We start from the raw sequence: 21,268 nt of genomic DNA on the forward strand, positions 1-21,268 counted from the left end.
TAAAATGGGCTCATCAGTATTATTTAAGGAAGGCTTCCTGGAGTGGGTAGGATTTGAGTAGGACCTAGAGACGAGGAGGCTGCAAAAAGCAAAGCTTGTTAGCTGGTGGACCTGGCCAAGGTACGCCTTCGCCTTGGATCTCATTTCTCATTTGTAAAATGGGCAGGGGTTGGACAAAATGAGCCGAAGCTCTGGCATCCCATGGCCCTAGCATCCCCCAGCCCTAGATCCCACAACTCTCCCTATTCCCTTGAGAAGGGCTGTCCTCCGCAGGCAGGGGCAGAGCCCAATTTTATGCACAGAATGGGTCCTCCCAAGGTCGGGGTGCCTGATCTGCAATTCTGCGCTCTGCCGCAGGGCGACGCTCGGAGACCAGCCACACTGTCCCAAGTCCGGGCGAAGACCCGCCCGCGGCTCCGTAGGTGCCCGGCCCGCCCCTCGCAGCCTCCTGCCCTCCCTTCCTGTCGTTAGCGGCCGGGCCCACGGCCCCGAGCAGCCATGCTGGGCGCGCGGGCCTGGTTGGGCCGCGTCCTTCTGCTGCCCCGCGCCAGTGCAGGCCTCGCCGCAAGCCGCAGGTACAGGCGGGCGAGCGGGCCCCTAGGGCACTCCCTGCCCTTGCCTGCGGGCCCAGTGGAGGGTCTTCCGGACACCGGTCCCCAGTGCCAGTCTGGACCACCCCTGCATGCCTGGCCCTTCCCCAACCCCACCTCCGGTCTGCTCCTGAGACCTGGCCCTGGCAGTAAGGCCCTCCTCCCCTCCCCTCCCCTCCTCATCCATCCCTTCCCTCCTCTCCCCTTCCTTCCAGTGCAGTGCCAGCTCCTCAGGGACTGTTCTGACACCGCTTCCAGGAAGCCTTCCTTGCACCCCAGTGCTGGATGCTGGGTCAAGGGCCTTTCTCCAATAGTAGCCTGTGCCCTGTCACAGTCCTTTATTGCTGCATGGACCTTTCGTTATTTAGGTCTGCCTGCAGTCCCACTTCCAGGCTGAACTCCCTGAGGTCTCTGATTCCCTAGGTGTCCTGGGGTCTGGCCCAGGACCTGGCCGCACAGGAGTCCCAGCAGGTGGGCGTTGAGTGAGGGAGTCCCCATGTCTGGTTTCCTCCGTTTGTCCCTCACCTGGTCCAGTACCAGACCCTACTGATCTTGGCCTGTCCAGCCGCCAACAGTGGGCTGCCTTCCAGTGGGGCCACACCCAGGCCTGCCAGAGAGATGCCTCCAAGCAGCTGCTCCAGGAAGGGCCCGGGGAGGGGCCTGGGGAGGGGTAAGAATGGAGCCCCAAGAACCATTCTGCCCATTGTGACCCGCCCTGACCTCATAGCCATCCTTCCCACCGCCAGGCCCAGGAGGTTGGGGGAGACTAACCTGGCAAGGAGCCCCCAATGAGCCACCTCTCCTCACCCCCCAAAAAACATAAGGGGGAACACAAAGGCCACAGTCTCCCCCATGGTTCAGAAAGGTGGGTTGGACTGGGAGCAGGGGTCCTACTGGGGTGCTGAGTGGAATGGGGCAGGTGCTGCGGGGCCTGGGAGAAGGTGGGTGGAGGCCCCTGGCTTGCCTGACGCACCAGTCCTCACCAGGGGTAGCTCCTCCCGGGACAAGGACCGAAGTGTGACGGTCAGTAGTTCAGTGCCCATGCCTGCTGGAGGGAAGGGAAGCCATCCTTCATCTACACCCCAGAGGGTCCCCAACCGCCTGATCCACGAGAAGTCACCATACCTCCTACAACATGCCTACAATCCTGTGGACTGGTGAGCACCTCTCCTGGGGCCCTGCCTGGAATTGCTGGGGTCCTGGGCCCCTCCCAGACCCTCTGGGCTACTGAGTGATGCCCCACCCTGCTGGGTCTAGGTACCCCTGGGGACAGGAAGCCTTCGACAAGGCCAGGAAAGAAAACAAGCCAATTTTCCTCTCAGGTAATGCTCCAACCTTCCCTGATATGGGAGTGTGGGCAGGGAGAGGCAGTAGATGGGAGAGGGTCCTCTTGGCTTGGCGGGTCTTCCAGGAGACTAGAGGCCAGGACGTCTTCCATGCAGCCAGGGCTACTTGGCCAGCCTCCCTCTGACCCGTTGCTGGCCCCCTGATCTCTCCCCATGGCCCTGTTCAGTTGGGTACTCTACCTGCCACTGGTGCCACATGATGGAAAAGGAGTCCTTCCAGAATGAGGAGATTGGCCGCCTGCTCAGTGAGGACTTTGTGAGCGTGAAGGTGGACCGTGAGGAGCGGCCTGACGTGGACAAGGTGTACATGACGTTTGTGCAGGTGAGCAGCCCTCCTCGGGAGTGTATGCGCCACGTGGGCTCAGGGCAGCTCCCTTCACCCTTGCCCTCTCTCCGCCAGGCCACCAGCAGTGGCGGGGGCTGGCCCATGAATGTGTGGCTGACTCCCAACCTCCAGCCCTTTGTTGGAGGCACCTATTTCCCTCCTGAGGATGGCTTGACCCGAGTCGGCTTCCGCACAGTGTTGCTGAGAATACGAGAGCAGGTGGGTGTGCCTTGGGGAGCTGGGGGACGAGGGTGGGGGACTAGGAAACAAGAGCCCCTCCCCCTAGCTGACCTCCAGGTGTGCCCCCACCTCCCACAGTGGAAACAGAACAAGAACACCCTGCTAGAAAGCAGCCAGCGTGTCACCACCGCCCTGCTGGCCCGATCAGAGATCAGCGTGGGTGACCGCCAGCTGCCGCCCTCTGCCGCCACCATGAACAATCGCTGCTTCCAGCAGCTGGACGAGGGCTATGATGAGGAATACGGTGGCTTCGCTGAGGCCCCCAAGTTTCCCACGCCGGGTCAGTGCCCCATGCCTGCCTTAGCCCAGGTTTTGGCCTTCTGATTCCTATGCTGGTCAGGGACCTACTGGCTCCTGGCCTCACCCGTAGCTTCCTGTCCTCCTGACTGGCAGTGACCTCCTTGCCCCTAGCCTGTCGGTAGCTATCGGTGAAGACTCGACTGCTGGTGTCAGCAGTGACCCTCTCATCTTAACCTAGATGATGACCTTCTGTCCCCTGACTTGGTCAGTGACCCAGTGACCCTGGCTTGGCTAATGACATTCTGGGCTCTGGGGGGACAAGTAACTTGCTGGTCCTCTGTGAGCCAATGATAATCTGACCTCTGGCTTAGGCTATTACCTTCTGTCCTGTGGGTTGACTGTTGACCTCACAGCCTGTCCAGAGACTGCCTGTTGAGTGAACTCCCAGCCTCTGCCTGGCCCAAGGCCTCCTGACCACCCCGATCTCTGTCCCCACTTTCCCATTCTCTCACCCGCATGTTCTTGGTGCCCCCACAGTGATCCTGAGCTTTCTGTTCTCCTACTGGCTCAGCCATCGACTGACTCAGGATGGCTCTCGGGCCCAGCAGATGGCCTTGCATACCCTGAAAATGATGGCTAACGGGGGCATCCGGGACCATGTCGGGCAGGTGACAGGCACTGGGTATTCCCTGGAGGGGCAGCAGGGAGCTGTGGGGTGGGGCAGAGGCTGGGACTGGCCTCCAGCTTTGTATCCGCACAGGGCTTTCACCGCTACTCTACAGACTGCCAGTGGCACGTCCCTCACTTTGAGAAGATGCTCTATGACCAGGCACAGCTCGCTGTGGCCTATTCGCAGGCCTTCCAGGTGACCCCTGACCCCAGCCCAGAGAACAGGCATCTCACTCTGGCTGCCCCTCCCAAGGCCTTCCTGGTGACTGTGGCTCCTCTTAATCTGAATCCCCTGTTCCCTCCCATGTACCCACTACCCAGGCTTCCCTCCCCCACCTGCCTCAGAGAATGTTGCCGCCTTCCACCTGGGCCTCCCCAGTGACCTCTGTTCACGGTCTCCTTTCTTCCCTTTCTTAGATCTCTGGTGATGAATTCTACTCTGACGTGGCCAAAGGCATCCTGCAGTACGTGGCTCGGAGCCTGAGCCACCGGGTGTGTGTCCGTGGTGGCAGGCGGGCCTGGCTGTGGGAGGGGTTGGGGCTCCACTGCCCTGTGGGCCGCGGCCAGCCAACTCTCCCCTCCCCACAGTCCGGAGGCTTCTATAGCGCAGAAGATGCAGACTCGCCCCCAGAGCGGGGCATGCAGCCCAAAGAGGGCGCCTACTATGTGTGGACGGTCAAAGAGGTTCAGCAGCTCCTCCCGGAGCCTGTGCTAGGTGCCACCGAGCCGCTGACCTCAGGCCAGCTCCTCATGAAGCACTACGGCCTCACAGAGGCTGGTAACATCAGCCCCAGTCAGGTGAGGACTTCTGGGGTCACCTGACGGGCCCTGGTGCCTGCCAGGCGTGAGCTCGCAGACAAAGGCCATTCTCCTCAGGACCCCAAGGGGGAGCTGCAGGGTCAGAATGTGCTGACCGTCCGGTACTCGCTGGAGCTGACTGCTGCCCGCTTTGGCTTGGATGTGGAGGCCGTGAGGACCTTGCTCAATACAGGGCTGGAGAAGCTCTTCCAGGCCCGGAAGCATCGGCCCAAGCCGCACCTGGACAACAAGATGCTGGCTGCCTGGAATGGTGGGGCAGCACATCTGAGACCGAGCCTGTCTGTAGGATCCCCCTTTACAAAGCCCCTGTCTGTCCAGCACCTGCTAAATGCTCACTCTCCCTTTATTAGCGTTATTATTCTCAGTTGACAAAAGAGGCTTAAGGAGCTTAGTAACCCGCCCAAGGTCACACACAAGGGCTGGGAACCCCGCCATGTCTGGTCCCGGAGCCCAAGATCTTAGGGATCACCCACGGCTCCAGGGAGGAGTTGGGGCCTGAGGTGATGGGGTGGACGTGCCTGGAGGGTCCTGGCCAGCGTCTCACCACTACTTGTCTCTCCTGGCTCCAGGCTTGATGGTGTCAGGCTATGCTGTGACTGGGGCTGTCCTGGGCCAAGACAGGCTGATCAACTATGCCACCAATGGTGCCAAGTTCCTGAAGCGGCACATGTTTGATGTGGCCAGTGGCCGCCTGATACGGACCTGCTACACCGGCTCTGGGGGGACTGTGGAGCACAGGTTGGGGGCTGGGTAGACCGGGAGGGCTCATCTCCCCACGCGTCCCCAGCCTACCTCTGCCCTACTTCTCCCCTCTCCAGTCCTGGCTCTTTCAGGTGCTTGCTGTGAGTTTGTAGCCTCCCTGGGCCCATTTACTCATCTGGGAAGTGGGCTGATGGCACCTGCCCAAGAGGGTTCATCTGGAGGGTTAAGTGAACAAATGCATGAAAGGGCCTCCTCTGGGAAAGGCCCTCTCTCCTCGGGCTCTCCCCAGCCCCTCCCCTAATGCCTGTCCCCCAGCAACCCACCCTGCTGGGGCTTCCTGGAGGACTACGCCTTCGTGGTGCGGGGCCTGCTGGACCTGTATGAGGCCTCACAGGAGAGTGCGTGGCTCGAGTGGGCTCTGCGGCTGCAGGACACACAGGACAAGCTCTTTTGGGACTCCCAGGGTGGCGGCTACTTCTGCAGTGAGGCTGAGCTGGGGGCTGGCCTGCCCCTGCGTCTGAAGGACGGTCAGTGGGGGTGCAGGGCTAGTCTGGGGTTCTGGGAGGTGTAAGTGCAGCGTGGGTGAAGAGCTGGTGTGGGCAGGAGCCCTCCTGGCTTTGTGTCTCTGCTACTTATTAATGGTGTGATTTTTGGCTGCTGTAATATTTCTGAATCTCAATTTCCTTTTTTTTAAATAGAGACAGAGTCTTGCAATGTTGCCCAGGCTGACCTTGAACTCCTGGGCTCAAGTGATCCTCCCACCTCAGCTTCCCGAAGTGCTGAGATTATAGGCGTGAACCACTACGCTCAGCATGTTTTGTTTCCTTCCTTTCTTTTCTTTTTCTTTTTCTTTTCTTTCTTTCTTTCTCTCTTTCTCTTTCTTTCTTTCTCTTTCCTTTCTTCCTTTCTTTCTTTTCTTTTCTTTCTCTCTTTCTTTCTCTTTTTTTTTTTTTTTTTTTTTTTTTTGAGAAAGGGTCTCACTGTCACCCAGGCTGGAATGCAGTGGCATGATCTTGGCTCACAGCAACCTCTGCCTCCAGGGCTGTATCAGTTCTCCCACCTCAGCCTCCTGAGTAGCTAGGACTATAGGCATGCACCACCATGCCTGGCTAATTTTTTGTAGAGATGGGATTTCTCCATGTTGCCCAGGCTGGTCTCAAACTACTGGGCTCAAGTGATCTGCCCACCTCGGCCTCCCAAAGTGCTGGGATTACAGGTGAGAGCCACCATGCCTGGCCTGTTTCTTAATAAGTACAATGGAGCTAACATTGGTACTACCTTACAGGGTTGATGTAAAGATGAATTTAGCTGTTCTGTAAACATGCTTAGCACAGTAACTGACACCCATGGATTCAGATATTGACCAAGGCTCACTTGGTCCCTGCCCTCATGAAGCTTACAGTATGGTAGGGGAGACAGCGAATATGCGGTAATAATGCAAAAACACATGCACAAATGTGTAGTTAAAACTGTGGTGAATGCCATGAAGAAGTAGGATGCTCTATGTGTACCTGCTCCCTTTAAAATTGTGGTGAATGCCATGAAGAAGTAGGACGCTGTATGTGTACCTGCTCCCTATCACCCATGTGCCTTGTCTGTGGTTAAAGGTTTCTTTCCCGAAACTCAGATTTTAGCTCCTCAAAGATCAGGGCTTTCTGCCAGTGTTGTATCCCCAGGGTCTAGTGTGGTTCTGGCACATTGTAAGTGCTTAATAAATGTTAACTGAGTGAGTGAAAGGGCCTTGGGAGAGAACCACAGAGGAGGCCCAACTCAGCCTAGGGGGAGATTAGAGGACACATGTGACAGGTGTCATTTAACCAAGGCCTGGAGGGAAAGGGGCCATGTGGCCATGGAGAAGCTGTGGAGAGAGTTCAGGCATAGGGAGCAGCGCATGACAGGCCTGGAGTGGGCAGCCTATATCCTGGAGGACGGGCAGGGCCCGCGTGTTCCAGGAGGGCACCGAGGAGAATGCTGAGGCCGGCAGGGGCGGGATGGGCGGGGCCTTTTCTCTGTCCCATCCCCCAAGTGGCCCTGGATGCAGTCCTGGGCGGGGTCCTGGGACTCAGTGTCCCGCCCTTACCCCTACCCCCTGCCTCCCTGTGTGCTGCAGACCAGGATGGCGCAGAGCCCAGCGCCAATTCCGTGTCAGCCCACAACCTGCTCCGGCTCCATGGCTTCACGGGCCACAAGGACTGGATGGACAAGTGTGTGTGCCTATTGACCGCCTTCTCCGAGCGCATGCGCCGTGTCCCGGTGGCATTGCCCGAGATGGTCCGCGCCCTCTCAGCCCAGCAGCAGACCCTCAAGCAGGTGGGGGGTGAGGGCATCTGGGCTGGGACCTCGGGTGGGAGGGAAGCTGGGGCTGTGATGGCGGATGGGAACAGGGGGTGGGGTTCCTGGGCTGTCCCCGGAGCTCAGGTCTGTGTGTGTGCAGGCGCGTGGAGGCGTCTGTCAGACAGGGAGGCAGAAGTTAACACGAGTCCGTGGTGGCTGATGAAGTGTTTCTCTGTACGTCGTGGTGTCAGTGTAATTGCTTCTGTCCCTACTGTGTTATTGGTGTGTGTGTACTTCTGGGTGTGTGTGACCCTGGAGGTGTGTGTCTATGCACCTACCTTTGAGGGGGATGCTGGTGTGAGTGTTCGTCGTGTGTGTTTGTCTGTCTGCATGTGGATGCCCCATCTGCAGGTTTGCCTCTGTGTCTGCCTGCATGCGTGTGTGTCTGGTGTTTGTGTGTGTGGTATCTGCCTCTGTGTGGGCATCTACTGTGTGTGTGTGTGTGCGTGTGTGTGACTACTCTGTGTCTGTCTGGATGGGTCTCTGTGTGCTCTGGGTCTTCTGGGTGTGTGTCTCCCCGTGTTTGTATCTGTAACATTGTGTATACGTATGACATTTCCACTTTGGTATTCTCGTGTGTGAGTGTGTGTGTGCTCCCACTTGCCAAGCATTAACTCATCCTGGCAGCTGAGATGAGTCCCTGTTCCTTCTTAGGGGTATAGGGTGGGGTGGAGGGAGGATGGGGAAACCCTGGTGGTCTAAGGCTCAGCCCTCCCTCCCCTGACACACCGGAGTGACCTTTCTATTCCGGTCAGATCGTGATCTGTGGAGACCGCCAGGCCAAGGACACCAAGGCTCTGGTGCGGTGCGTCCACTCTGTCTACATTCCTAACAAGGTACCCGTCCCTGTGAGCCCAACCTGCCACCTCCCCAGAGCTGCCCCCTCCCATCCTCAGCTCGTCAACATCTCCTTGCCCTCGGAATGTTGGGAAGAGGGAACTTCCCAGTGAGCCTTGCCAATGGGCAGGTGACCCCACCCCAGCAGGTGACTCTCCCTGCTCTGCTGCTGCCCTAGGTGCTGATTCTGGCTGATGGGGACCCCTCGAGCTTCCTGTCCCGCCAGCTGCCTTTCCTGAGTACCCTCCGACGGTTGGAAGACCAGGCCACTGCATATGTGTGTGAGAATCAAGCCTGCTCAATGCCCATCACTGATCCCTGCGAATTACGAAAACTGCTACATCCATGACTGCCCCAACCCCCTTGGGCTGGGGCAGAAGGTGAAGCATCCCAACCTACTAGAGACTCAGGCCCTGCAGGGCCCTATAGAACCTGTGGCCATCCCTGAGCACCCCGCCACCAGGTGACCTCGGCCATACTCACTGCCCCCTTGGGCACCCACTCACCCTAGAATAAACTTAACAGTGTCCCGTGGTAACCTGAGGGCCTCAGCTTTGCTTATGAGGGAGGGGCTTCAGGCTTCAGCCTGGGAACCAGCAGCTCAGGGCCGCTTCCTCTGGCAGCCCCCACCTGACCCCTCTGCCTTCTCCCATTTCTCCTTCATCTTCCAGGGGTCAGCAGACTGCCCCTTTCCCTTCCATGGTCATTGTAGCCTGAATGAATTTAGTCCCCTGAACTGAGGTCAGGGGACTAAAACCAAGTAAAGATGCCCAGGGGTGGGCATGGGGGTGTGGACTGGCCCAGGAGGGAGAAAGCCCAATCCTTGCCCTCAGAAAGAGGTTAAGAAGGGAACCTGCCCTCCCCTCTCCATTGTCTCCTTGTGTTGAGCTGGAAAGGGGGCAGAGATGCTTTATATGAGCTTTTATATTTCACAGAATGGTGACTTTGCATATGCCCTGGTGCATTGTGGGAGCTGCTATTGTCACGACTAAGACATTTCTTTTGGGATATCCATCTAGCCCCAGCCTCGAAAGGATGGAAGCAAGGCCCCCTTGCAGGAGGTCATGTTGTCCATTCGTCTGCTTTCATACAAGCTGGTCCAAAGAAAGAGTTCTCTTTCGTTTGGAACATCTGTTGGGTTGGAAGTCCTTCCCCAAATCTATCTGAATCCTTCTTGGTGCAGAGAAAACCTTCCTGTGACCTCATCCTTTCCCCTAAATGTTGGGAAATGCCCCTGAGTCCTGTCCTTGACACATACATCTTCCCAGGCTCCAGAAACCCCATCTAGCTTCATTGGGTTGAGAGATGGGGACTGGGACACATGCTTTGGGAAGGGCAGGTGCAGAGTGATGGGGCTGACAGGGGGTGGGGGAAGCAGGGGGAGGAGCTGTCCCTCTGAGGCCTTTGGGAATCGGCTGAGCCAGGCATCCTCAGCCCCCCAGCTAAGCAACACAGAGAGCCAAAAGAGGCTACTGGAGACAGGAAGGCCTTCATGGGGCCACTGCTTGTGGGGGATGTCAGCAGTGGGGAGGAGTGAAGCAGGAAGGAACCGGGAGACTGGATGGAGTTGCCCCCTCCACACGGTCACACATAGCCACACATGGTCACTGGGACCAGAGTCAGCTCTGTCTGGGCAGCCAGGCCCTCAGTGCAAGCCACCGGCCCATCTGGAGGGGATTAGTGCTCCGGCCAACAAGGTCAGCTGGCCCCTTCCTAGCTGGAGCCCACTCAACCTTGCCAGGAAGTCAGAGAGCTGGACAAGTGGAGCCCGGCCTGGGGAGGTGGAAGGGAGGGAGGATGGAGCATGGTGAAGCACAGGTGGCCTTTTTGGCAGCCCCAGCCCTGGCTTTGGAACAGGCTGGGCAGTGTGCCAAGCCCTCTTGCCACTGTTGTCCTGTTGACCCTCATGAATGAGTTGTGAGGCAGGTACCTTCAGCCTCGTATGGATAAATATTCGAGGCCCAGAGAGGGTAAGAGACCTGCCTGCGACCCCTCAGCACTTCTGGTTCTTTCTGGGGTCTTGAGGGTACAATAAAGACCCCTAAGGCTTCCTCTTCTCGCAGGAGGTCCAGGCGCAGCTGTGGGGGAGGGTGCCCTTGGTGTCTTCTGTCCCTGCAACCAGTCTGCTTTCTGCTCAGCATCTCCTCTCTCCCTCCTGGGATGAGATGATGGGATTCTGTAAATGGGTTGGGAAGGAGTTACCTCCTTAAAGGGTTAGTTCTCCCAGGAGTGCTTGAATTTCTAAAGGGGGCAGGGTCCCACATAAATCTCACTCAGAAGCAGGATTGTAAGAGTTCCTGCAGCATCCCTTCCCCTTTGCTGGTCCCTCTTGAGTGTGCACCCGGTTCTACCAGCGGAACACCTGTGGGCCAGGGTCACTGGAGACAGGGCCATACTGTTTGGGCAGCCACTTAAGTAACTTCATCATTCTGAGCACCCCCCTTCCTTATCTGAAAGGTGGGGGGCCACCCACCCAGCTCTCAGGGCTGTTAAGGTGACTAAATGGGATAATGGTTGTATCATCCCTGAGCAAAGGGTATCACAGATGGGAAGATTATCTTAGCTCCGCAGGGAGCCAGATGGGCTGTGAGGGAGGGGTAAAGGCAGGGCTGGAGGGGGCTGGAGGGGCTGGCTGAGCAGGGTATATATGGGGGGGTTCTTCCTCAAACCCACAAAAGCTCTTAGTTAGGCTTGCTGTCTTTGTTGGGAAACTGAGGCCCAAAGAAAGGAATTTCTTGTCCCTTTGTTTCTCTTTCCCTGCCTGAGGTCATTCATTCACCTAACAACTTTGTGCCCGACACTAGACAAGGCCCTAGTGAGCAAAATGAACATAGCCCCTCTGGGAACACAGAGCCTAGATGGGGAGACGATCATGTCATTACTGCAAACACAAACATATAATCCCAGCCTGGGCTAAGTGCTGTGAAGTTCCAGACTTGTGTCTGGCTCGGTGCTGTATCCTAAGCACCTTGGCACTTAAGTGACATTGAAATACTTGCTGGAAAGAAGGCCACTCTGAGGAGGTGATGTCAGAGCTGAGGCTTGGAGGGCTGGAGTTAAATAAAGATGGTTTCAGGTCTTCTTTGCCTTCCCTGTGGGTCCTGCCTCTGCCTCCTTTCTGGCACTCAGGCTAAGGGTAAGCATCTCCGACTGGCCATCAGCCCCAACATGCATCAGGGATCAGATCCTGATCCTGTCTTGCATGGCCGGTCTCCCCTAGGTCCTGAACCCAGGGAAGTGCATGTGGATCTCAGTTTATCCAGATGGTGCGTTTGTGCCTGCCCTCCTTTAGGGCATGTTCTAGAACAGAGTTCAGTCCAGAGCCCAGGGGTGGCCGAGATGATGGATGAGGGTGTGGGGCCTGCCGACCACCAGGGGACCTGATCATTGGGCTGGGCCAGCCTCTCTGCCCTCATTTTCCCCTCTGCAAAGAAGGGGTGACGAGTGTCCCTACTTCTCGCGCCAGCCCCAGGGCCTCTATCCTGGCGGGAAGGGCAGGCCGACCCGGCAGACTGCGGCCTCTGGGGAGGGAAGAAGGTGTCAGACGCGCGGAGCAACCATAAATAGCCCCCCTCTCCCAGAAGACGGCACGGGGTTCAAGACTCAGGCGCCGCATACTCAGAATGAGAGCAGAGACTCCCGCCAGGAAAAAAAGGCACTTAGGGGATCTGCTCATTAGCATGAAATGCAAATGAGCCCGCCCGGCCTCATTTGCACAACCCGGTGCATGGATTCGGCGAAAGGGCAACCAGGGAGACGACGGCGCAGCAGCCACTCTGCCACCTCCCCCATCCCCTCCCCCCATCGGCCGGGGCGGGAACTGAGACGACCCCAACCCTCTGCGGTGGCGGGAGGTGGCGGGGGCTGCGTGGGTGGCGCAGCCTTAGGAGAGTGAACCACGCCCAGGGGTGATGGCCTCAGCAACGTGAGGGGTGGTGATGGAGGTCATCCCGCCATCCCTCCGCCTCTCCGCAGTGGCGCAAGCGCCCCAAAATCTCCGGAGAGGGAACTGACTGACCCACTAGGTTCCGCCGTGTCTACCTCTCGCAGATGTTGGGGAAGTGCTTCCCGGCGTGTGTCTAATCCTCGCTGTGCCCCCCTCCACCGGCGCCCAGCACACCCGCGGCGCTCCGCTCCCGGGTACCCACAGCTTTCTGGAGTGGCGCCGGCGGCAGGAGAGAGCTAGAGCCGACTGAGCCCCAGAACTCGGGGAGGTAGGCGGGGCAAGGGCCGGGGTCTGCGCGTGCGTGTGCGCGCGTGGAAAGCACAAACCCACGAGGGCCCGCTGCCGGTAGGGTGAAGGTGAGTGAAGGCGGCAGACCCGCGAAGTTCCAGTTCCGCGGACGCCCTTTCCCTAAGCCACATAGGGACGTAAGAGAAACTGAGGCACAAAGTTGGGGGGTGGCGGTGGTGGGGACTTTGAAGGTCGAGTCGATAAAGCCCAGCTCTGTGCTTCCGCCCCTCCCACACACTCGAGACCCCCACAGGTTCCTTCTTAGGGGTCCTCGCTCTGTTCCGCAGCCCCTCCTGGGGATCCCGGCTCTGCGGTCCAGCGCGACCTGCCTGGGGCCACGTGTTCAAGCACGAAGCCCCTGCGTGGAGTCCACGCCCTTCAAAAGGTCCCTAGGGGCAAGGGGATGAAGCCCAGGAGCGTCAACGTGAGGTCAGGTCCAGCGGGTTAGGGTTACGAGGTCAGGGTCGAAGTCTCAGAATTGGACTAGGGAGCAAGATCAGTAAGCCCAAGAGATTTGTGGAGGCCACGCCCAGACCATGCCTGCCCTAGCCTTTCTCGAGCTCCGCCCGTTTCTCCGAGACTGGGCCCCTCCAGCCTGAAGCCCCACCCTCAGGACATCCAGCTCCGCTCCTTCCCTTCCCCAGTCCCGCAGCCAAGCTCGACTCCAGGATGGGAGATTAACCAGGTGGAGACCTGAGATTTCGCTCTGGGACCCCCTGGTCACAACCCTCACCCCCGTGCCGCCTGTCTCCTTTCTTCCCCAAGCCCGCCTAGAGCTGAGCTCCGCCCTCCGGCTGCTGCCCAAATCAGGGGTCGTGGACAAAGGATGCCTGGGGCCTGCAGCCCTACGCCAGGACCCCGCGCCGAATACTCTGATTCTTCGGGCTCCCTCCAAGGGAGTCCCAAAGACCCCAACGGCCAATAGGAAAGTGGGTTCGGTCTGGGCAGCAGTCTGATTGGCTTCAGCCTTGGGGAGCGGACCCAGGGGCAAGGGGAGGGGAGAGGGGCGGTCCTGGGTTTTGGGGTGGGAATCGGATTCCAGCTGTGGTTCTCTCCCTGCGCTCCCGCCCGCACTGCCACGGCGGAGGGCCAATGGGCGCGCGGCTCGGGGCCGGCGGCGTCCGGCGATTGGCTGAGGGGCTGTCTGGGGGCGGGGCCGAGGCTTGAAGTTGGAGTGAGGGATCCAGCTGTGGTGTGCGCCGCGCTCCTCGCAGCCGCTTTCGCTCGCTCGCTCCGCGTCTCGGCCGGAGGAGGAGGCAGTGGCGCCGGCGACAGCTACGGCAGCGGCAGCCACCGCGGCGGCTGCGGCGGCGGCATCTCCGCCTCCACTCCCGCCCGGGACTGCCCCCCACTGTCTCCCCGCCCCTCCCGGACAGTGAGCCCGCCGCGGGGCGGGGGAAGAAGCCGCCCCCACCCGCTCCAAGCCCACCCCTAAAGAGATCCCTCCTCCCCTCCCCCTCCGCCTGGCGCGGAGCCGGGACGATGCTGACCCCTTAGATCCGGTTCCAGCTGTGCCGCGGGAAGAGGGGGCGCCCCTCCCCGGACCCCCGCCCTCCGCCGCTGCCCCCCCTTTTCGCTCGCCCTCTCGGGGCGGCTTCGCCGAAGGTAGCGCCGAATCCGGCAACCGGAGCCTGGGCGCGAAGCGAAGAAGCCGGAACAAAGTGAGGGGGAGCCGGCCGGCTGGCCCGGGGAGCCCCAGGGGCGCAGGGGAAGCGGGACTCGCGCCGGGCGGGGTTTCCCTGCGCCCCGGCGCCCCGCGGGCAGCATGCCCCTGCGGGCAGGGGGAGCTGGGCTGAACTGGCCCTCCCGGGGGCTCAGCTTGCGCCCTGGAGCCCCCCAGATGTGCCCCCGCCGGGGCCCCCGGGTTGCGTGAGGACACCTCCTCGGAGGGGCGCCGCTTGCCCCTCTCCGGACCGCCCGGGGCCCCGGCTGACCAGAGGATGGACGAGGAGGAGGATGGAGCGGGCGCCGAGGAGTCGGGACAGCCCCGGAGCTTCATGCGGCTCAACGACCTGTCGGGGGCCGGGGGCCGGCCGGGGCCGGGGTCAGCAGAAAAGGACCCGGGCAGCGCGGACTCCGAGGCGGAGGGGCTGCCGTACCCGGCGCTGGCCCCGGTGGTTTTCTTCTACTTGAGCCAGGACAGCCGCCCGCGGAGCTGGTGTCTCCGCACGGTCTGTAACCCATATCCTTCGGGGCACGACGGCCAGGCGCGGGGTCGGAAGGGGGACGGGCCGCACTGCCGGGGGTCGGGGGGGAAGAGGACCCACCGCCAGGTGAGTCGGAGAAGTGAGACCGGAGGGTGGGCGGATGCGAGGGGGGCTGCCAGGGAGGGGAGGGGGCACCAGAGTGGGAGCGGAGACGCGAGCAGCTCTCGTCGGTAACCCGGGCTTACCCCACCTGCGTACACACACCTCAGTCCTCCTGGGTGGGGGGTGGGATCCAGGCCAGGAGAAGAGAGCTGTGCCCCGCTGGCTCGCAGCTGGACGCCCTCCAGATGTGGGCAGGGGAGGGTCGTCATCCTCCAGATGTTGGAAGCTTCGGGAGCCTGGGAGCTGTACTCTGCCCGCGCCGGTTAGAGAGCTGGGTTTGGTTTCCGAGTTTGGTGGTGGTGGTGGAGGGGGTGGGGGCGGTGGGGAGGAAGCTGCGGGGACGGAGGAGGGGGGACCGCAATCTCCTGGGTTTCCCTCCTTCCCCCGCCCCAAAGTTTGGGGCGGATTCTAGGGTCTGATCCCCCCCACCTGGTCCTTGAGGCTGAGATTTTTACTGACCCAGAGGGAGATGTTGGGGGGCGGGGACCAGGTCCTGGCCCACCTCACCCCCCACCTCGCGGGTTGGAGGCACAACAAGGAGATTCCGGCGGTGGCTGATGTCAGGGGCGCAGAATGAGAACAAGATGTGGTGGAGGGGAGCTGTCTGCCCCCGGAGCTGGGAGTGGAGCCCCTTTCCGCTAGAGCCCAGTGCCGCGGGTGCCTCCTACCCGATCTCCATTCGATGCAGGGTGCTTAAGATTGGGCTGGGGAGTTTTGTGCTGGATTTTTCTTGTGGAGGGAAAGACTGTGTCAAGAGCTTTTTTAGCAAGTGGGGGATGGGGTTATGCTGGTCCAGGTTACTCCTCCCCTTTCACAAATAAAGAGTGCTCCTGCAGACCAGGTATGGGGGACTGCAGGCCTGCGAAAGTATTGGGGGGACAGTAATACTGTGAGTGTGTTCACTAAGGAGGACTCAGGTCCACCACCCCAGTGTAGACTCCACAGATAGGTTTGGGGAATGCAAGCCCCACATTCCAGGGAGATGGATTTAGCACTGCCGCCTGTCTGCCCAGGCTGGAGTGGTAGGGGAGACCCCAGCCAGGTCAGATCCTAGCTCAAAGCGCCACTTGACAGACGCCTGGCCCCAAGCTCCCCAGTGCGTCCTGCCACCAGGGGAAGGAAAGGTGGAGGGGAGGTGTTGCTGCCGTCCCAGGTCTGTACAGCTTCTCTGGGCTCCTTCCTTCCAGCTCAGAGGTTCTTATAGACCCAGGGTGGGAGACCCCAGGTCTCCCTTGTAGCCCCTGTGAGCTTAGCAGGGACTCTGCTTTGGGGAAGGGGGGGCTGAAAGTTGGTGCCGCCCTCACTCTCTGCAGCTCTGCTGCCTCTAGTGCGCAAAGCAGGGATGAGCTTGTGGCCCCCCCGCCCCCATCCTCTACACCTTGTGGGTCTTTGGGAAGCTCCCCTCATCACACCCTCTCCTCATCCACTGCCCCTTCTTCCTTTCTTTCTGAGCTGCAGAAAGAGAGGTGCAGGCCTCAGAGGTCTGTGTTCCTGCTGAATAGGCACAATCTTGAGGTTTGAGCCCCCATCCCCAGGCCCCTTTCTCCAAGGCAGGGGTGGAGATGGAGAACTGATATGGCTGGAAAGGATGGGTTCTGAGCAACTCTCCTCTCTGCCCCTAACCATTTACCCTTTCCACGAATGGGAAAAAGCATCAACCTCTATGTCCTCCTTCTCAAGGGTCCCAGGGGAGGTAGAGAGAGCTCTTCTCTCCCCTCTCCCTGAAAACAGACCTCTAGGCTAGCATCTCTTCTCGCCTGCCCTATCTCCAGGTGCTAGTGGAGGGTCTGGAGGCAGACTCCTTCATTGAGGGGTCTGGACGGGGGCAAGTGTTGAGGCCTGGCATGGGGGAGGAGACGTGGGAGGACAGCACTCACCTTGGGAGTTGGGGAGCAGCTTCCCCCGGGGGAGTGGTAGTCAGGTGTGGGGCATCAGCATTACTAGGTCTGGAGAAGCCTGGGTTGGCTGAGGATAGGTTGAGAACAATTTTTTGGCAGGGGACTGCCTAAGCTGTGCCCCTCACCACTGCCATCCTACCCAAGTACCAACAGACACCTGTATTTTTGCTGCCAGAGGGGCTCTGAACTGCCTCCTGGGCCTCCTTCTTTCTCTTTGTGGTGTCTGTGACTCCCCGAAGGCTTCAGGAGGGTCCCTCTGCACCTCTGAGCCAGAGGGACATAAGGACACTCCCCTCCACCCCCCAACTAACTGAAGCTAGTTAGGCTTTTCTTGGCACATTCTACTTCTTGGCCTCTCCTTTTTAAGAGACCAGGTTTCCTAGAGAGATCTAGACCCAGGTAGGAAGAGTGTGTGTGTGTGTGTGTGTGTGTGTGTGTGTGTGTGTGTGTGTGTCTGTTGCAAGGGAGGACAGCAAAAGGCACAGAAGTGCAAGCTTTGGTGTGGAGAGCAGGGGTACTGGCAGACAGTCACCCCTGCCTCAGATCGAAGGGGAGCATGCTGGCCTTTCCAATATGTGTTCCTGCAAGTGTGAGGGAGCGCACTCCCCTCTCGGGGAGGAGTTCCTCCGCATTCCCTCTCTGGCTGTTGTGTCACATCTGGAAGTTTGTGTAGGAGTTTCTCCAAGCTCAGAGCCCAGCACAGCTTTTTCTCATTTGGAAATCACAGGCTGGCATTTGGGATGCCGAGAGAGGGGGAGTGGGAGGGGGGCCAGAGGGGGAGAGGGGAGCCTGCCAGGAGTGGGGGGAGGAGAGAGGGGGAGGCCTGAACGGCAGGAGCCCTAATGGCTTCCAGAAGTGAGTGTGAGTGAGTGACTGTGCGTCACTCTGTGTGTCTGAGTGTGTCCCTCTAGAGAGGTGGGGGCACAGGAGTTTCTGGAGCCTTCCTTGCCACACTGTCCCAGTGCCCCAAGTCTGCCTATTTCTCTTACCTAGGGAGAATTCTCCATTTCTGTCCTCAGAGGAAATGGTGGGGGGAGTGTTCTTCCTGTCTCTTCATCAATTCCCTCCTCCAATTTAATTTCCAAACCCTAAGCTCGCCAGAGGAGATTCTGGGGAGAAGGGCTGGGGCTGGAGAATTGAATGGGATTGAGGGGGGCCAGATCACCCCTTGGCATGCTTTCTGCCCCAGGCCCACTTTCCTTCCGGGTCACACACACACTCCTTCCCACCCGCTCTGCTCCACCACTTTGCTGGGGGACTCCCCATCACCCGTAGTGCCAGTTGGAGCCATTCCTGGGATTACCCCCACCACACAGCCCCCCCTCACCCTCGCCTGCTCCCACCCAGCACTCACCCCGCCCTGCCTGCCTCAGCCAGGATGGCGACAGACACAACTGCTCACACGCAGACATGCGCACGCGCGCGCACACACGCACACACGCGCACACACACACACAGAGTCACAGACGTTTGAATCAGATTTCTGGCCTATTTCCCCTTCCAAAGATTCCAGCAGGCCGTCTCTCTTGTGTCTCTGTGTCTCATGTCTCTGTCTCTGGGTGGAGCCGGCTGCCTTTCTGTGAGCTTCAGTTTTCAATTCAGCTGGAAGCCTCTCTCCCCCTACACCCATGCACTGAAGCGTGGTGAGGGGGAACCACAGGGAAATAGGCTTGTAGGAGTGGGGGGGGGGTTCTGCTGGGGGAATCCCCCTTTAAGCTTTGGAGCAGGGCGGAGCCCCTACATCCCCTGTTACCCTAGGGGTTGCCGAATTCGATAGACACCAGGAGCCTCTCTGTGGGATGGGTGAGGCAAGGACCTACCCCCACCCCCACCTCCTCATTTACTAGAAGGCCAGGACTCCTGGGTCCAGGCCCATTTTCTCCTCAACGTTCCTTAATCTCACATTTCCAGGCTCCTAGGTGGGAATGGGGCAGCTGGAGGGCCTGCTTCCCTTCTCAGCTCATGCCCAAATCCCCTGTGCCCCTAGAGGTGTCCCAGCCACCCCCCTCCTCTCCCTACTTTCCTCACCCTTGCGGCTGCCAGGCTAAGCAAGGGCTCTATCTAGATAAAGCCCCACACAGAGGACTCATTTGTGGAGATAACATGCTCTAATTCTCTCTCCCAGGAGGGAGGAAAGGAGGAGGGATGGAAGTGGGGTTCCTCTCTCTGCCGTTTCCTTTTTCTTTGCTTTTGATGGTGGGTTGTGGGGAGAAGAAAGATCCTCCCCTCTCCTACCCCCTCTTTGGGATCCACTCCAGCCCGGACAGTCACCATAGCAACAGTAGACATGTGACTGCACAGGTCTCTCATAGTCACTATGGCAACCAGTGTCCCCCGTTCCCTTGGTTACCATGGGGATCTGTCACATGGTTTTCCCCCAACCTGATAACCTGTGGGTCTCCCTGATTCTCCTCCCCTGCATAAGGACAAGACAACAGCCTCAGTAAGGGGAGATCATGTGAGAGGGGTCTCTTTAATTACCATGACAACAAATCCACACCACCTGGTGACACATCCTCCTGTCGTTATGGCAACAGAAGAACATCACACAGTGACATACTGCCATGTTCCCAAGGAAATGAGCCCTACTCTGAGAAGAGTGAAAGACCCCCCCCATTAATTATTCCTCTATTCAGATTGTCCCAAATTGTCGTGTGCCTTGGTCTCTTCCCTGTCTGTTTATGCTTACCTGGCGTGGAAGGAGAGCTGTAGAGGGTGGGCAGGATGTTACTTGGAAGTAGGCTGAATTGCCAAGGGACCCTTAAGAAGGGGCTGACATGGTCAAGAGCTGTGCATGAGGTTATTTGAGGGCAGACTTTGCCTGTAAGAGGCATCCAGTCTGAGCCTGGGTAAGGTGGGGACAGAAAGAGGGGCAGCTCCTCTGTGGGGTCACTTCTGTACCTTCCCCCAGTTATAAGCAGTTCACCTCTATCAAGGGAAACAAGGCAGGAAAACCTGAATGGGGACACACATCTGGCTTCTAGGCAGGGAGACTGATTGATTTGTTGATTCGTTCGTTCATTCATTCAGTCTTCCCAGGTATTGATCATCTGCTCCGTGCCAGGCACTACAGCAAGCTCCGTAGGGGATCTAAAGACGTATTAGAGTGCCCCTGCCTGTCAGGAGCCCCAGCTCAGCAGGGGAGGTCGACAAGTGCACAGATGACTAACTTGGTGGAACTCTGCCATTAGAGGGGTCCAAGCAGATGTCCTGGGAGCCCCTCTTCCTCAGAGATCTACTCCCTCCACACAGAGACATTCGCTCACATGGGCTCCTTCCAGACCCCCCTTTCCCTGCAGAGGAGAGGAGGGGACCTGCATGGGGAAAGCAGACCAGTTCTTAAGGGTAACTGTGTCTTTCCCTTTCCAAATGATGGCTCCCTTCCTGTCCCCCTTTTTCCAGGGTGACCCCTGGCTGACTCCCATTCTGGGGAGAGATCCACTGTACTCCGGCTCTACTCAGAAAAACAATTCCATGGAAACAGAGCACTTTTTATTTCCTCCCTGTCATCTGCTTACCCCCAAAAACCTAGAACTTTTTTTTTAAACCCTCTTATTCTTGTAAGGGGGTGGGGGTTGGGGAAACTGCAGTGCATTAGGACTCTCGGGGTGCCACGGACAGGTGGCGAGCAAGCATGTGAGTCTAGGGGAGAAGGGCCTGGGGGGTGGAGAAGAGAAGGGGGAGGGCTGTCAGGGGTTTGAGGGAGTCATGGGCTGTGGGGGAGGGCATGTGGCTTGGGAGTCAGAACAGAGATGGGCTATGGCTGGGACCAGCTGGGAGGAAGGTCCATAGGTTCCTGAACATTCACGCTGGCCTCTTCATGCCTGGCCAAAGTCTTCTCATTCCAGAAGCAAGATTCCACCTGCTCTGGGCCCTACAGAGTCTGGCTTGGTGGGTCATGCCAGGAGCTGCCACAATACCTCCCCATCCCCATTCCCCAGGGGGTCTCTGGTCTCCTTTCCCCGATCTCCTGCTCTCTGATCTTTTCTAGCCTCTTTACTCTTCCCCACCCTTCTCATATTTTCCTTAAAGAAAATAGGATACTTGGTCATTTAACTGGGAGTCCAGTGCCTGGAACCTTCTAAGGTCTGAAGGCCGTTTTGTACATTCTCCTGCTGATGGGCTGGAAATGAGTCACTCCATAGAATCCACTGTATGGAAAGACCCAGGGTTTAGAAAGAACCCCTCTCTCCCGCTTGCTGTTTTGGCTGGTCTGGGCTGGAAGCCACAAGCAGGTGTGATGGCGGCAATGGCCTCTAGGGGGAGGGGGTAGACATTGTCCACTCTGCACGGCTTGGGAGCTATGCCCAGCATGGTGCCTGACACATAATGGGTCCTCAATATTTAAATGTGTGAATATGCCTAGTGGTCATTTGAGGGTGTTGAGAGGTTGGGAGGCTGGTGGTGGAAGAGGGAGCCCCGGGCTCTGGTGCTGTAGCAGGGAGGACTGCGGCTGTGGACGTCTGCCTTCCACCTAGTGCCAGGGCGGTCATGACAGGCGGTTCTGCCCGCCTAAGCGGCTATGGTGTGCAGAGGAAACTATCATAGATCAGGAGCTTGGAAACCACCGTCTCATCCTGGCTTCTCGGGTGACCTTCAGCACATGACTTCGGCATTCCTTGGCCTCAACTTCCTCGAGTTCTGGGGAAGAAAATGATCTACCCCAGATATTTCACAGGGCTGTTGTGAGCATCAACTGTGGCATTGTGTGAAAGTGCTTGGTAA

At 58.7% G+C, this 21,268-nt stretch overlaps 2 protein-coding genes across 15 annotated transcripts in view; both read left to right on the forward strand.

The window, feature by feature from the left end:
• Window positions 1-430: 430 nt before the first annotated feature.
• Window positions 431-8,640, forward strand: SPATA20 (spermatogenesis associated 20). 5 transcript variants are annotated; one of them, XM_032162777.2, is made up of 17 exons: window positions 463-575; window positions 1,014-1,061; window positions 1,577-1,747; window positions 1,848-1,912; window positions 2,104-2,258; window positions 2,337-2,480; window positions 2,580-2,781; window positions 3,279-3,409; window positions 3,502-3,606; window positions 3,828-3,902; window positions 3,999-4,208; window positions 4,287-4,479; window positions 4,799-4,967; window positions 5,247-5,458; window positions 7,042-7,241; window positions 8,021-8,101; window positions 8,281-8,640. In XM_032162777.2, exons 1-17 carry the CDS (start codon window positions 499-501, stop codon window positions 8,449-8,451), a joined length of 2,409 nt encoding a protein of 802 aa, XP_032018668.1. In that variant the 5' UTR covers window positions 463-498; the 3' UTR covers window positions 8,452-8,640. The 5 variants fall into 5 exon arrangements, with proteins under 5 accessions (XP_032018669.1, XP_032018668.1, XP_032018670.1 ...); XM_032162779.2 differs by having other exon boundaries at window positions 504-575; window positions 959-1,061; XM_032162778.2 differs by lacking the exon at window positions 1,014-1,061 and having other exon boundaries at window positions 431-575.
• Window positions 8,641-14,189: 5,549 nt separating this feature from the next.
• CACNA1G (calcium voltage-gated channel subunit alpha1 G) overlaps window positions 14,190-21,268 on the forward strand; it is a 65,488-nt gene continuing 58,409 nt past the window's right edge. For all 10 annotated transcript variants that reach the window (XM_032162759.2, XM_032162772.2, XM_032162758.3 and 7 more), the window contains exon 1: window positions 14,190-14,518. In XM_032162759.2, the coding sequence (XP_032018650.1) occupies window positions 14,277-14,518 (242 nt within the window). In that variant the 5' untranslated portion in view covers window positions 14,190-14,276. The remainder of the gene's footprint in view (window positions 14,519-21,268) is intronic.

The sequence above is a fragment of the Hylobates moloch genome, unplaced genomic scaffold, assembly GCF_009828535.3.
Source record: "Hylobates moloch isolate HMO894 unplaced genomic scaffold, HMol_V3 SCAFFOLD_10, whole genome shotgun sequence".
Lineage (NCBI taxonomy): Eukaryota > Metazoa > Chordata > Mammalia > Primates > Hylobatidae > Hylobates > Hylobates moloch.

What these genes read in the sequence shown, in the direction of transcription:
- SPATA20 (XM_032162777.2), top strand. Translation starts at nt 499, where the DNA reads ATGCTGGGCGCGCGGGCCTGGTTGGGCCGCGTCCTTCTGCTGCCCCGC. An exon ending in CAAGCCAATTTTCCTCTCAG is followed by an intron (nt 1,913 to 2,103) that starts GTAATGCTCCAA and finishes GGCCCTGTTCAG; the next exon opens with TTGGGTACTCTACCTGCCAC. An exon ending in CTGTCTACATTCCTAACAAG is followed by an intron (nt 8,102 to 8,280) that starts GTACCCGTCCCT and finishes CTGCTGCCCTAG; the next exon opens with GTGCTGATTCTGGCTGATGG.